The 15920-nt window shown below is 38.3% G+C and overlaps 1 protein-coding gene across 1 annotated transcript in view; it reads left to right on the top strand.

Moving 5' to 3' along the window:
• ca (RCC1 and BTB domain containing protein claret) overlaps positions 1 to 8905 on the top strand; it is a 73867-nt gene extending 64962 nt beyond the window's left edge. The window contains 2 exon segments of the mRNA XM_019056386.2: positions 1628 to 3050; positions 3053 to 8905. Of these exon segments, the coding sequence (XP_018911931.2) occupies positions 1628 to 3050; positions 3053 to 5028 (3399 nt within the window). The 3' untranslated portion in view covers positions 5029 to 8905.
• Positions 8906 to 15920: the final 7015 nt, after the last annotated feature.

The following is a 15920-nucleotide window of genomic DNA, read 5'->3' as shown; positions in this document are numbered from 1 at the left end:
AGGAAAAAAAGAAAAAAGAAAACTACTTTTCTAAAAGGCAATCTGGAACGAGTTAAATGATCTGCAGAGATTCCGTCCTGAGCTCCAAAGGCAGGGCTAACAGAAAATCCTGCCATTTCCATCAAAAACTGTCTGGTGCGCAATCAGGAGCATTGATATTCCCTTTCTGCCGACTCTATTCGGAGACCTGTGCCGCCTCTGATGCAAGGCCCACGACCCTGCTAGAATAGCACAGCAAATTTAACTTTTATCGCTCAATCACCCTTCTATGAAGCTGTATGGATTAATACTTATTTTAAAATTATTATTTTACATTATTTGTCGAGTCTCGTGACCAAGAAAAATTTGAAAATTTTTAGAATTTCAGGGCATTGCACTTTTCAAAAGGAAAATCTGCATAGTTTCTCTTCTTTTATTTTTAGGATAAGGAAATTATAGTAATGACGACCATAAAGACCAAAAAAATACAAATATGGAATATCAAAATTATTCTATGTAAAGCTTCATACCTATGTTTGCCTACTATGTTACACTAATTTCTATCTTTGGAGTCTGTTTTTTCCTACAAGGAAAAAGAAAAGTCATTGGATGTTCCAGGTCCCATTAGGGTTTCTGTGTACCATTACGCAGGGACCTTAGGTCCCAAAGCTTATTCTTTTCAATTACGTGCGTCAAAATGCACGTATCACTCTTATTATATGGAAAAAATATTCCTTTTTTGGCCATATGCGGCATTTATGACTACCCGTAGAATGCAAATGGCATCAAAACATTTCTGCTCCTGGGCGCAAACCGGGGACCTTTCCATCAGCAGCCCATGTCTCTATCTACAAGACTATAGGGACTCAGCTGTCAGATAGGCAGAATTCGTCAATACATAAGGCAATTAAAGTTCTTTCTTTCTCCACCAAAGCTGAGAGTAGATACGCATCTGTCACAAGTTCCTGCCTACTGATGATCTGCAGTAGGATTTCCTGTCAGCCCTAGCCTTCCGGGCCAAGACGGAATCTCTACTAAACTCAAACGCCATCCAGAACTAGCCCTTAAGGCTCGTTGGGGAAGGTGAAATAAAGGAGAACATACATGTCGAAAAGAAATAAACTGCGGCCGGATGGCCACCTTGCAAACTCCTGAATGAACCACATGATAGAACCAATGAACAAATCGGAGAAAACTTCAACACTTACATTCCCAACGAAAATGTGAATACGGGATGCAACTTGATGCTCAATAGAACTCTCTCTTACTATTCTCTCTCTTCTCTCATCTTGGATCGCTGCTGTTTCCCCCACTCTCTCTTCTTCTCTCAGGCGGGAACGTCAACTGTGGGTGACTGGCTGTTAGAATGTCAGATTCATAGACTACAGATTAGGCAGTAGGATTACTACCGTATTGCCGAACAACAGTTTTGGCATGCTTATTACCTTCACATTTTTACCTTATTTATACTCCTATTATTTTCATTACTCGTGAGAGTGTGTAGTTATAAGTAACTATCGAAATTTGATTTTCTGAAGGAAGTAGAAAAATCAGAGATGAATCCTAGCAAGTGAGAAATCGTTTTCATAATTTAGGAGAATTTTTAAGAAGTATATGTTTAGCCTTTAGCCATTATCTTTTTTTTCAGATTGGAGTGGAAGTGAACTACCCCATCGAGAATTGGATAACCATATTTCTACTCACATTGCTTCAGTTACTGCACAAAACGCAAAGCACTTCATATAGTTTTGATGCTCTCAACTTTGTTTGTCTAAAGCACAATTCACCATCAAAAGGAATGTTAATTAAACTAAGTAACAAGGTTGTTCTCAGTGCGGGGCTGGCACATGGTGCAGCTATTCTGAAGAAAACCGTTTTCACTTGGGGTCAGGATCGACACAGCTGTCTCGGAAGGAGACCAGCCATGATTGTAGCACAAGCTGATCCAATTCCCTGGTTTGCGTTTCCTAAAATAGATGTACACAGCATAGCTTGTGGACGATATCACACACTTGCTCTGACTAGCAATGGTGTGTATAGCTGGGGCCTGTCTAACTATGGCCAGCTTGGAGTAGGAGGATTGAAGAACTCTCCCATACCCCGTATCGTGGAAACTCTAAGTGAAGAATCAATCATATCAGTGGCAGCAGGGCAGTATCACTCACTGGCAATATCAGCCAATGGGCTCTTGTGGACATGGGGTTGGGGTGTCCATGGCCAGCTTGGTCATGGTTCTATTGAAGATGTCCTTGTCCCAACGGTTGTCTCTTGCCTTAGCTGTGAATTTATTGTTCAAGCTGCTGGTGGTTATGCACATTCAATAGCACTCTCTGCAAAAGGTTGTGTGATTGTTTTTGGTTCCAGCTACTTTGGTCAACTTGGAATTGGGTCTCCAGTTAAGCGAACTACTCCAATTGAGGTTTATGGTCTGTCTGAGCCAATCACACAAATTTCCTCTGGATACTTCCACAATCTTGCTTTAAGCAAGGCTGGGAGACTGTATATCTGGGGTTCAAGTCCGCAAGTACTTAGGTCACAAACGCAGGCACAAAAAAGGTCAAAAGCTTTCCAGTTAAAAAGTTCTTTTAAGCCAGAAGATGATGAGTTTGCAAGTAAATTTACCTGTGACGACAGCAGCACTAATAACACTGAAAGTTCATGTAAAGGTGACTTCTTTAGTGAAACTTTTGGCAGTGTGCCTACTCCTGAGCCGAAAGCTCAACAATTAGATTTTCCAACCCTTGACTCCTCTGCATCACCGGATGAAAGTGCAATCCATCTTTCTCCAATGTTGGTCGACACATCCAATGTTTTAGGAAAAATCATCGCCATTAGTTGTGGTTGTCACCATTCTGTAATTCTTGATGAGAAGGGAACAGTTTACACTTGGGGAAAAAATTTTGATGGTCAGCTGGGTGATGGGACGCGGAAAGCGGTCCTTCTACCAAGCCCAATCCAAATTAATAATCAGTTGAAACTATCCTCTGATAACCTGATACTCCATGTCCCTTTGTCAACTGTTCCAATTCAATATATTTGTTGTGGGGCAGATTTTACGCTGGCCATGGAATCAGGGGACGAATTTGGGGATGGGGCTCTAATCAAAGTGGACAACTCGGCACTCCACCTGTTCCAGATGACTCGGATATCAGAATTAAAATCAAAGCAAGTAGCAAACGAGTTTTGAAAGTCCCTTACGGTTCACAAAACAATATAATAGATTCTCCACAGCTAGTGCCAATCGTAGCGTACCAGCACTTTCCAACGTTTCCTGAAAACAAGTTGAGCACGTCTGTGTATTGTTCAATTCATTTACCTTCAGAGATTATTCAGCACAACCTTGTACCTCTCGCCAAAATTGACCCATCTCCGAGTGTTTTAAGTTTGCACTACATTTTGGAGTGCTTTCACAACTGTTACAATGTAGATTTGGTAAAAAGTGTTTGTACGGAATTAGAAAATTTCCAAGCTCTTGCCAAAATTCACCATCTCAACAAAAATTATTGTCAAGCATTTATGAACCATTTGAAGTCTTTGCTCTCAACAAATCTAGACTTTTTTGTGTCCGTTGGTGTGAACTCTCGAAATACTATTAGGTCAGCAAGGAAAAAAGAAAAATTGGTTAGTTTAGAAGTGATAGCTCCAAACTTGACAACTGATATGATCGTTAAAAGTAAGTCTGAGAACTTCATTAACTCTCAGAGAATGATGTCGTCGGAGAAAATGAATGTGAGTGAAATCAAGGAGACAAGTGTAGTGAATGGAGGAAACATGAAAATGGAGACATCAGATAATCGAACTTGGATCCAGTCTGATGACACACTTGAGGAGCAGTCAAGCATCATTACAATGACAAATTCTGACATTTATAGGTCCGATAACATGAGCTACAACCACATAGAAGAGGTAAAAAAAAACCCACCCAATACTTGTGACAATGAATGTTATCAAGCTAGTTCACCTGACTCCTTGAGTTTTGAAAATAAAGAGCGACTAAGCATATGCGATGAAATTGAAATTCACACCAACAGCTATTTTTTGAAGCCTTTGGACGCCGACAAACGCTCTCAGCTCGACAAAAGTGAGTCATTTAGTGTGGATATTCTTGATTGTGTGAGTAATGAAGATTACTGCGAGACAACCAACGCAAAGCTTGAAAGCGATTGCAATGACTGCATCTACAAAGAAGATTCATTGAACCGTTTCAATATTCTAAATAGTCTCAACTCTGAAATTAAAGACATCCTTCTTGGTGCCGCCAAAGAGAGCAATACTGACATTAGCCTAGAGCCTGTAAATCAGAATGGTTTGGATACCACTTTTGAAACAGAGCCAGAGGATGAGAAACTGGCAGTGAAAGCTCTTGAAATTTTTCAGTTATATCTAGATTTAATGAAGAAAGCATCCAAAACTGATTGTTTATACTTCTTACATGAAAGCATCTTAACCTGGATTTCACATCAGCTCCCAGTTCACTACTTGGAAAATCTTTTTGATTCACAGTGGGACGATTATGTTAATTATCTTGGTATTATTTTGATTTGTGGCATCAGACGGGACTCTGACCATGGATCAACGCAGCAAATGCTCCACCAATTCTCGCTCAAGTTCAATTTGCGAGTATGTGCTACTCTTATTGAGTCTGCATCCGACAAAGGTGAGTTGCACCCGGAACTAGTCAAACTTCTTGCGAATACCTTAGCTGCTCCAAATGTAGGAGGTACGCTTGGAGACCATCGCATGTATGGAGACCTTCTTGCCGTCACTTTGAGCAAATTACGGGGTGATATTCCATTCCAGCCTTTTATCAGCATTGATCCATCCGTCCTTCACAATGAAATAATTGCTTTCTCCTGTGGTCATCGATTTCCAAACTCAAATGCCTTGCAATTCGCAGTTGCAAAAGCAGCAGCTGAGCTGGAGGACCAAAGTTTACCACACATCGCTAATCAACTCAGAGAGCTGTTTGATAAACAGCTTGTTATTCGGAAGTTCGCATGCCCAGATTGTATTGTTTCATTTTTCTTCTCAAGAAATATCAACTCATAAGTGTTAAATCTAACATCCCTTGTGATGAATACCAAAGCCTTCATGGGAGAATATATATGTACACAGAACCAACACCTTTAATACAGACCTGGCAGGGACAAATAATATACTTTTCAAGTACATCAAAGCATGGCAACCAAGGAACACCAGGAAAAACGCACGGATCGGAGACGCAATTTTTAGTTTACAAACGACTGAGGATGGAGAGGTAAAGGCTTTGAAATGCAGCTCGTTACAATAAAAGTTGATGCAAGTGAGTACGCTCCAAATTTTTAAGGACCCCGCACACTTCTTATGGGAAAGGACACCACGATGGATTTTTAATTTTTTTATTGCATCCCATTCTCCTCAAGATGCTGATAAAAAGTCATCATTGTGCCAACTTTCCTTGATGCACAGATTTTGCACTTCACGCCCAAAAAGTTTCAATTATTCGGCGATAAAGAGTCAAAAAGAACAGGGTATTGAAGAACAGACCTGATGTAAATAAGGGTAAACAGCGCGGGTCTGTCTTCTTATCTGTTCCTGCTTACTCTGGCTGGGGCTATCTCCCTCCCGCTCTCGTCCGTTTGACGTCCACTGCTTTTCTCCGAATTTTCTGTTCTTATGCTCCTCATGAAACTGATTTGGATGGTGAAGCAAAAAGGCGAGCGGAATCCGAGACAAGTCTGCCGCTCGGTGCTGGAGTTCCCCTAGTTTCCTTGTTGACACACTGCTGACTGTTCATTCGAGTGTCAAAATGAGGAATCTTTCTGACTCTTTATCGCCGAATAATTGAATAATGACGAGCGTGTTGTGCAAAAACGGTGCATCGTAGAAAGTTGGCACAATGATAACTTTTGATCAGCATCTTGAGAAGAATTTGATGCAATAAAAAAATGAAAAATAGACTGTGGTGCAATTTCCCACAAGGAGTGTGCGGGTTTCTTTTATTGAGATATTGATTGAAAGTTTACTAAGTTAAGTCACGTCAGGTTGAAACAGAGTAAAAGTTCCAGAGGAAAGATACCTGCTGTAACATTTCTAGTCCAATTTTTTTTTTTTTTTTTTTTTTTTTTCGTGAGTTTTGAAAATTTTCAGTTACGAACCCGTGAACATTGAAGAGCTGGAAGATTTGCTCTTCTTCAATCTCTGCAACATTTTCAATTTTTTTTTTTTTTTCAAAGGATTTTCCATGTGCCTTATGCATCCCTTGATAAGGTCATGTCATTTGATCAGTGATAGTCCTCTTCGAGTCTGTTAAAGACACTGGAAAATATCAGTATCTACCTCCCCTCAAATATTTCCGTTTGATTAAGAAGTGCTGCCATTTGTACCAGAAGTGTTAAAAATAACTGTAGGTCATGAAGGACCAGATCTGATACATCATCCTTTGTGCAGCCTGTAGGTTTTGTCTTCTTGGTACGTTTTCCCATAATTTGTCAGAGGGGAAAGTTGCACTGAAGAAGTTGCAACAAATACTGACGGATCTAATATTGATTGCAGTACTAAGTAGGGTCCTTTGGTCCTTGTAGAGCTTCAAGACCGATTATGAGAAGAAAATTAATCAGTGAAAGCAAATTTTTTGTTATTTTTTTGTTCACTCAATTGTTATGTTTGTTTAATTCAAATAATTTTTCTCATAGTCTATTATTCTCTTCAATTATTAATTCTATTTAAATAATTTATCTTCCCTTGCAAACTTGTCTCAGAAACATGAGAACCCTGCCCTGTGGAGCTGGTGACTGCGAAAAATTGCCAAAGTTCGTTTTGTGCGTTTCGACGCTACAACAAATCTGATGAAAATGTTCTGCGGGGACAAGGCCTAATGGGTCCCTTCTTCTCCTTCGTCGTTTCAGGTATTTTTTAAAACGAACACATCCAAACTCATAGTCTTATTCAAAGGAAGAAATCGAATGGAGTAATTATTTTTTTGGAACCATATTTATTGAAACATTTTAGTATAAAATCATTGGTAAAATGGAATGAAAATATGAATAAGTGCACTCTATTTTATGGACATTATTTTGAGAAGGATAGGAATGTATTTGTGAAATAAAAAGAGAATTAAATAGGTAAAAAGTTTGAATTCTATGAATTCTGAGAACAACTCTGATTGAAAATGGTCGATTAGTCTTCTTTTATAATTTTATTTTGAAGGATGGATACGAAATAAGTCGATCCTTCAAATACAACCAAGATTAGATGGTCAACTTTCTGAGTGAGGAAGCCATACTATTACCTAATCCTAGAACTTTTTATGACAGCCTAGTCAAGTATAAACATAAGCCACGAGTTCGACTTGTTAGAAATATTTTTTTGATTACCATAAGGAATCTTGATAAAATTCCATTCAATCAAGATTATGTGGATTTTGTTATTTAATATTTTACCAATGGGTCAGTTGTGCTGGTCATAGAATCGTGTTTTGGGGCTTGATTCTTGTAGATAAGCTAAAAGTATTAAGATCTGTCCAAACCGCAACTTTCTACGTTCAATATTAAGCAAGATATCGCCCATTGAAAAGTCGGGTTTTTGACCACCGCAGTAGTAACACCCTTGATTTCTTCCACCTTGTTTTCATCAGTCGGTGTGAAGCACATTTGCACTAGTTATTTAACATGAAACCCGGATGAAAACTAAGTGGAAGAAATGAAGGGTTTCACTACCGCGATGGATGACGTCAAAGACCTGACTTTTTAAAGGGTGATATCTCGGTTAATACTGAACGTAGAAAGTTGCGATTTGGATCTTATTATATTTAGCTTATCTACAAGAATCAAGTATCAAAACACGATTCTGTGACCAGCGCAACTGACCCATTTTTTCTTCTATCTTCTAAATTTACATATGCTTGAATCATCAATAAAAACTCATTCAAATTGGTTCAAAAATCTGAAGATCGCTGTCAATAGTAAATTGTCTTTCAAAAAATGTTACAGATTATTTTGTGTTGTGAAGCTGAAAGCTCTTAAATTTTATCTCATGCTTAATAGAATCATTCAATGTTCGGTAATTTTGAAGCAAAATGTCAATTTTGCTCAGTGAGTGATTTTTGTTTGTTTGTTTGTTTGTTTTTTTTTTTTGGAAAAGAGGTCAAAATACTTAAGCCCTCATGAAACTCCAATATTGTCACAGCAGTTTCAAGTGTTGCAACAGAAGCTCTTTCAGTAATCATCAAAGACACATGTAAAGCAATAAATTTCACTCTTTCATTTTTTAAAATAACAGATGAATGAATGTTACGATGTATCAATATCAGTCGCAATCTTAACACTCATTTTCTCTCAGATGTCTTGGCAAAACGTGTATCTGACGTATCTTCTTAAATTTCTTTTACTTCAGATTTTAAGTCTGAAAACTATTCTTAAAAATCATCGCATAGGTAGTTCTGCTTTCAAGAAGGACAGGAAATTTGTAAGATACCCCTTGTAATATTATATTTTGTTACTTTCATCATCAGATAAGAGCAACCACTGTCGTTCGACATGATTATCATGATATCAGTGCAGTATGTTTAGCAGACTACTCTTCGCTGTGAATTTCTCTCTTAAATGTTTAAAATGTATCTCCTATTTTATCGTAAGCATTCAGTATAAACTGAGAAAATTGCCGCTTGTTCACAATTAAAAGCCTTCTCACCCAGCAACGGCCAGAAGTAAAAATATGGAAACGTTGCAAAAATGTTGCGACATTATTACTCGTAGATATGACAGTGAGACAACGTTCTCGCAATTACCTCTAGCCACCATGTGTCGGATCGGTTAACTTTTAAGGAATATGGCGCATTATCAGTGTTCTCGGGTGCTCCGTGTGCAAGATCCGCACGCTCTGCCTTTCTCTGTGCTGCTATTGGCTACTTCGTCATTCTGTGATGTCAGGCGTACGGATATTTTAAGTTAGAGAAGCGTTTTCCCGTGAGGTTTCTGTGCGTACGCAGTACGCGCCAGGATAGGGAAGATCCGCACGGCACAGATATATCCTAACGCTTGGGATCACTGCCTATTGTTTAGTTCGTCAAGGGAACAAAACTTCTCACTTCTTCAATGTTTCTGAAAACCGATTATCATCGACATTAATATATTCCAAATGTGTCTTGTTCAACATCATTTGGTAACAAATCTTGCTTTCTTAGGAACTGTTTTTTTTTTTTCATTTCAGAGTTACCTTTGTCAAGTTAATGGTGTTTAGCTTATGCTAACTCGTTTTCTTAGCTGAATTTTTTGTTACTTGTTTTCAATCTGTGTACTGTTACAGCCTGTTATCTGTTTAAGTATTGCAGTTGAACTTCTCCTGAAAGAATCTTTTTATTTTTAGTTATTCTTATTTGTACAGACTTTCATTACTGAGTGTTTATATTCTTGTAAATTTTATTATTGCTATCAAACTTTTATATTAAAATCAATTCCAGACAAAAACGCGCAACTTCGTTTTGCATCATTTAGATCTCATCTAACTGGAGATAACTAGCTTGATTACTGTGTTTTTAAGATCCCACAATCTCTTTTCTGCTTTAAAAAATAAAACAATACATATATAGGGTGTCTCAGACCACCCGAAGTGGGGGACCGCAGGGTCAAGTAGGGAATCGACCCCAAGGAATCCGAATTTCATGATCCTGAACCCCCCCCCCCCCCCCCGGTGTCCCTTGGGGGATGAAGAGCTGGTCACGATCCTAAAAATTGAGGTTCCCGATAGAATTGCGATTCGATTGCATTCAAATTGATAAGTACGAAAAATGTCACGTGAAATAGACTCCTATAAATCCAAAATCGGTCCACTTTAAGCCCAAAAATGACGTCTCTTATAGGGAACAATCTAAAATTAACGCCAAATTCGAAGTTATCGGATCAAAATACCTCCAATACCAATTTTCGCGAGAACCCATAGTATAAAACAGACACTTGCGCACAGGATGTCCCAAAAGTTCCTTCCATCCCCTCTAAAATTTTACCTAATTAATAATTTGTTACGAAACTTTGAGGATGCCCAAAGATCAATGTTACCTACTTTTGGGGCCTCTCCAAAATTTTCGGGCGCCCCATGGGAGGGGCTACGGACCCCAACTTTTTTTTTCAAAAAGCAACCCCCCCCCCTTTGCGACACATCAATCCGAAGAGAATGAAGAAAGAACATTTTTGGCGCAAGCCGCGAGTACAAATCTTGACTTTAGACAAAATGGCGGCCGGTCAAAGCTAAAAAAAACGGAAATTTGACGTTTCGCTTTTGTCGATGGATTGGGATGGATTCGCATGAAACTCGACTGCCATTTTTAAAGTATTCAGCATTTCAAAAATGTAGTGCGAAAGAGTCATTTATTTCGAGCGAGAAACCAGTAAGTAGGACTATGAGTTTCATGCAAATCCATCAGCAAACTTCCGTAATACCACGTTGCCGCCATTTTCCCGCCGTCATTTTTCAAATAGTCAGAAAATCGAAAATCCAATGAAAGATTCGTTTTTAAAGCCGAAAATCCCGAGCCGAGCTGAAATATCCCGGGTACCCAGTCTCATGCAATTCCACCGATAAGCAGCCTAAATATTCTGTTACCGCTCTAGGGCGCCATTTTTCCGGAAAACCAGAATCGTTTTTCTCGTACCCAAATAAACCCCCGGATGTCAAGTTTCAACCCAAGCCGTCGACAAAAACGGAGATGTCAAATTTTCGTCTTTTTGACTGGCCGCCACTTTGTCAAAAATCAAGATTTTGACTCGCTGCTTGCGCCGAAAATTTTCTTTTTTATTCTCTTTTAATTGATGTGTCACGAAGGAGGGATTGCTGAAAATAAGAACCTTTTGTTTCAAGCGCTTTTTCCCTAAACCCCCGTTTTTTGGAGTTAAGTACGCCATTGGGGCATTTTTGGAGCTTAATTCAATTAGACATTGCAGGCGTTAAAATTATCCGATTTTCAAAATGTATAAGTCTCCTGGGAGAAGAGGTCATTGCCTTTTTATTGATGTGCCCCATGGCTCCTGTTGATCCAAAATTATGGGGGCCATGACCCCCCGACAATTTTGGGGCTTTGGAGGGCCGTAAGTCGAAAGTTTCTAATGGCAAGGGTATGTTTTTACTTCAGATTTGGATTTTACGCGAAAAGTTACGGAGAACTGGTACGGCGCACGGCCTATTTGCTCCAAATTGCTCCTCAATTGCAATTGCTAAAGCAGCAAATGCAATTGCAATGCTTGCAATTTGCTCCTCATAAGGAGGAAAAAGGGGGAAAATAGGCCGTGCGTTGGGTGTACCTTTTTCGCGTTAAAGGGGTAACATAACCTCATTTTTCTTCTTCTTCTTCTTCTTCTGATGATTTATTGGCTTATATTCCAAGAGAGGAACCTACAGCCATCTATAGACAGGGTAACAAATTAGAATTTAATGAACATGAATGGGAAAGGAGGTTAATAGAAAGGTAAGATATTTAGTTAATTCTAACATCACCATCTTCACGCTTAGAGACCCTTCTAAGCGACTCCTATACCAGGGAAAACTGGGCCCTGGATAACATACAAAGTGAACATATGGAGGTATGATTGGGACTGTGGATATGGTGGGAAATGGAGATTAACTCCTACAAAATAACTAATATAGTTGATTGATACTTAAAAACTGGTTATTTATTTTTTTTTTATTTTATTTATTTTTTTTACTTTTTTTTTTTTTTTTAAAATAATTTTTTTTTTTTTTTTTTATAGATTTATATTATTATCTTTTAAGAAATTAGCGATGATTTTATATATCTTGGGATCCGGAGTGTGGAGAATATATGAGACGTTAAATGGAGGGGAGTAGTTATTTTCGATTAGCTTTTGGATCAGAATATCTCGATTTATTAGATTTTGGCATTCAAATAGTATATGGTTTAAGTCACCATATAGTCCGCAATCGCAAAGGTCTGAGTCTTTTAGATTTAGTCTATTTAAATGTGATGGAAAATTTCCATGACCTATTCGAAGTCTAATTAAGTTTTTTATTTCACTACGATTCCATTTTAGTTTATCAAACCAAGGTTTTCGATTAATTTTTGGGCAGATTGATTTTAGCTTCTGTCCCTTCCAGGAACATTCAATCCATTCTTGGTTCCATTCTAGGTATGCTTGTTTTTTAACATGAGGGATTAATTGTTTATAATACAGTTCATCATTGATATTATTGGCCAAGGGGAGCAATTTTGTTAAGCTGTCTGCTCTTTCATTCCCTGGGATTCCTACATGGCTTGGAATCCATAATAGCCATATATTATTAAGCTGGTTGTGATACAGAAGTGACTTTATGTCATTTATTGTTGGGTGGAGATCACTGGATTGATTAAGCAGATTTTTCAGAACATTTTGGGAGTCAGAGCAAATTATTATATTTTTATGATTATTAGTTAGGCTATGCATGATAGCTCTTTTTATGGCATAAGCTTCCGCGTCGAAGATCGATGCGAAATTGGATAATTTATATAGTTTAAAGAAATTATTGATGGTGAATACTACTGTTACATACGATTCTGATTTGCCTCCATCCGTATAGTATTGAATATAGTTGGGAAATTTATCATTGATTATATTAAGGAATTCTACTAGAATTAAGTGGGGATCTATCCAACTCTTTCTATTAATATTTAAAAAATCTATGTTTGGTTGGAAAAATTGGAATTTTGGGTTATTACTTAGGGATGAGGGGAAACCTCATTTTTGGGACTTGCTTTGATTCATTGAGTATATCCTTAATTTATCCGATCCGATATTGAGGATTCACTAGGCAGAAACGTACATTTGAGGATATAAAGAACTCATAATCGCAAGAAAATCCAGCAGGAAGTGTGTGAAAAAAAGTATCGCCTTGATTCGATATTTTTCGATATTTTTCGATATTTCCAGAGATAAATTTATTGACACGGACGATACATTGGCCTTAACATATCGGTACAGTATTATCGGTATTTTGGTCGAAAATATCGATAGAATATCGATAACACTAGCCCAGCACGCGTAGAGACTAGAGTACATACCTGTACAGGGTGTTCCAAAAGTCCCGCTCCCCCCCCCCCCGTAACTTTTGAACGGGTACAGATAAAAAAACGAAACTTGAGAATGTTTCTATCTCAAAGAAGACCATCTTCTAGGGGGGGTCTAAATTTTTGCCCCTGCCTCGGGGGGGGGGGGGGGCCCAACTTATTTTTTCAAATGATAACCCCTATCTTGTGGTACATCATTGGAAAGAACATTAAATACTAAGAATTTTGGCGCAAACCGCCGTTCAATATCTTAATTTTTGACCGAGTTATGATCGGTCAAAGGTTAAATTTGACCTATTTTCAAAAAATCTTAACTCCGGTTCAAATTATCGTAAAGAAGAAAATGAAACAGGACAATTTACCAAATTGTAAGCACTTTTAAGTAAAAATCACAGAAATCACTTCCAACTAATTTTAAGGGGGAGTTCCGGACCCCCAAATACGTGATTTTAAAGGTCAAACGATTTTCCCGCGAAATGAGCCAATTTTCCCTCACTTTTCCTCCATATTACCTTGGTAAGTTCAAAATTAGTTCAACATTGCGTTCTCAAGTCCCCAAATTTCGGGCAAAGTTCAAAAAACGAAATTTAAGGTGATTCAATTGAACCATTAGATTTCGTTTTTTTTTTTTTAAAAAAAGCTTTGTTCGAAATTTGGAGACTTGAAAACGCAATGTTGAACTACCTAATTTTGAACTTACCAAGATAATGTTGAGGAAAAGTAAGGGGAAATTGGCTCATTTCGCAGGAAAATCGTATGACATAAAACGTTCCCGAATGTTTCTCAACAAAATTATAAGCACTTTTAAGTAAAAATTGCAGAAATCACTTCAAACTAATTTTAAGGGGGGGGGGGGGGGGGCGGACCCCCGAATACGTCAGTTTAAAGGTCATACGATTTTCTCGCGTAATGAGCCAATTTAACCTAAAAACCCATGTCAGACGCTGCCCACATTTTGCCGAATATTGTTGAATAAAGTGATAGCAATGAAAAGATTGCTGAACCATCGCACCTCAATAGGTTTTCTTTACTCAAAAAATAGGAACTTTGAAAGAAAACCTCAAAAATATGAAAGTTTACAAAGGTTGAAATTTTCACATGTAATCCTCATGGGCAAGACGCAGCAGAATAGTGGGGCCGATAAGCGTAACAATCGTGCACTTCTGGAAGAAAGCATGAAAATTTCAGGGATTCATCTCTACCCTATAGAGATTCGATTTAGACATAGACCCCAAAAATCTGAGCCCCCTGGGGGGGCAGGGGGCCCCCCAAATTTTGAATTTTGAGTAACTACTGAACGGCTAATGTTAGCGTAATTTTTTTACAGCAGGACGATGGGAAATTTTATCAGGAACAAAAATGGTTCTTATAAATTTTTCTGTAGGATCGATATTTAAGGCGTGAAACGGGAAAAACCATCGGGGGACGGGGAGCCGGCCGTTCTGAGGCAGATCCGCACGCTGCGCTGCCTGCCCGGGCCGCGCGGCCGGTGCAGTACGGTGTTACCGACGAAACAACCGCTTGTCTTTGTTTAAACTCAACGATGCGCAGTTTTAAAAACAATTATAAAGTTACCGTACTGCTTAAATACTTTTAATTAATAATATAAGCCCTACTTTAATTGGCAGTACATAAACACAAGCAAAAGGCGAAATACTCCAATGTGAGTGCGCCAAGTCAATAGCAGGTATCGGTCATCGCGCATCACGCGTCCTGTATTCTCTGAATACAGAGCTTTTCCGACCTAAGTGCATAGTAGGTAATTTACCCTTTCCTTACGTAATTTTTGTACAGAATTACATTTTTTAAGATATTAGAGCGGAAGTTTTAATTAGATTTTGACTCACTTTTTCATGACTATTGGACATGGGATCCTTGATAATTTATTTTTAGCTTATTTTTTATGTTACTTTCAGCGAATGAGACCATGAGCTGCTTAAATAAGCGTGAATCTTGTAAAACTTGACGCAATGACATTACTTGAGGACTGAGGAGGAGGAGGAGAGGGGGGGGGGGGGGGCTCCACAGTCCCATCGCCGCACTGAGGTTACCAGATTTTCTTCATTTTCCTCTAATATCGTTTTTCGTTCATGTTAATTGGTTTCTCGCAATTGCATAGGTACTGAGACATACGGAACATTCCGACAATGTTCTTTTCTCTTCTTTTTTCCTCCAGCCAGTCAATAGACGTTATCATTTTTCAAACTCCCCACTCTTTCAGTTATTCAACAAATGTGCGTATTTCAAAAAATAGAACAATATATTAAAAAATGAATGATAAAAAAGAAGATATCTGAATACTATCGCTTCTTTTTATCGAGTTAAACTTGAAGATTAGTATTTGAAATTACCACAAGACATAAAAAATGGAATGAGCAGTAAAAAAAATCCATGTATATTATCTTTCATTTTGTTCCATGGAGTTTGGAGTGGAGTTGGTAACATTTGTATTGAAAAAATATTAATATAGGAGGAAATGTATTTATCATGCAGGTTCTGATCCTTTAAAGAACCTGTGAGAGGGACCGGTACCTCAGGAAGAAATTCATTGCATTTCTTCTTTTTCAACCCGCAAATCTCGTACCGATTTTTTATTTGTATGGAACTCATGGAAAAATTCTAGGTAGGTAGGTGTGTTGGAGACAATTTTCAAGAAATGGGACTTGCGAAATATGCACTACACAAAACGTACATCTTAAACTTTATCGTACAGTATACTGATCGAATTGGCTTCAGAGATTATCAGTAGGTTAATTTCTCGCCAAAATATCAACTAATCAGTCAAAATCAGTAATCAGTAATGAGTTGCAAAACCGAGATTGAGGGATACCGTGTGATGCGCGATCGATGACATAAGAGCAGGATGGGTTCCCAGTAGGCGCGACTTCCTATCACTCAAAAAGACCCTTTT

Source organism: Bemisia tabaci, chromosome 1 (assembly GCF_918797505.1).
Source record: "Bemisia tabaci chromosome 1, PGI_BMITA_v3".
NCBI classification, from domain to species: Eukaryota; Metazoa; Arthropoda; class Insecta; order Hemiptera; family Aleyrodidae; genus Bemisia; species Bemisia tabaci.
The sequence above is the reverse complement of the archived record's forward strand: the minus strand, read 5'-3'. Positions and strand labels throughout refer to the sequence as shown.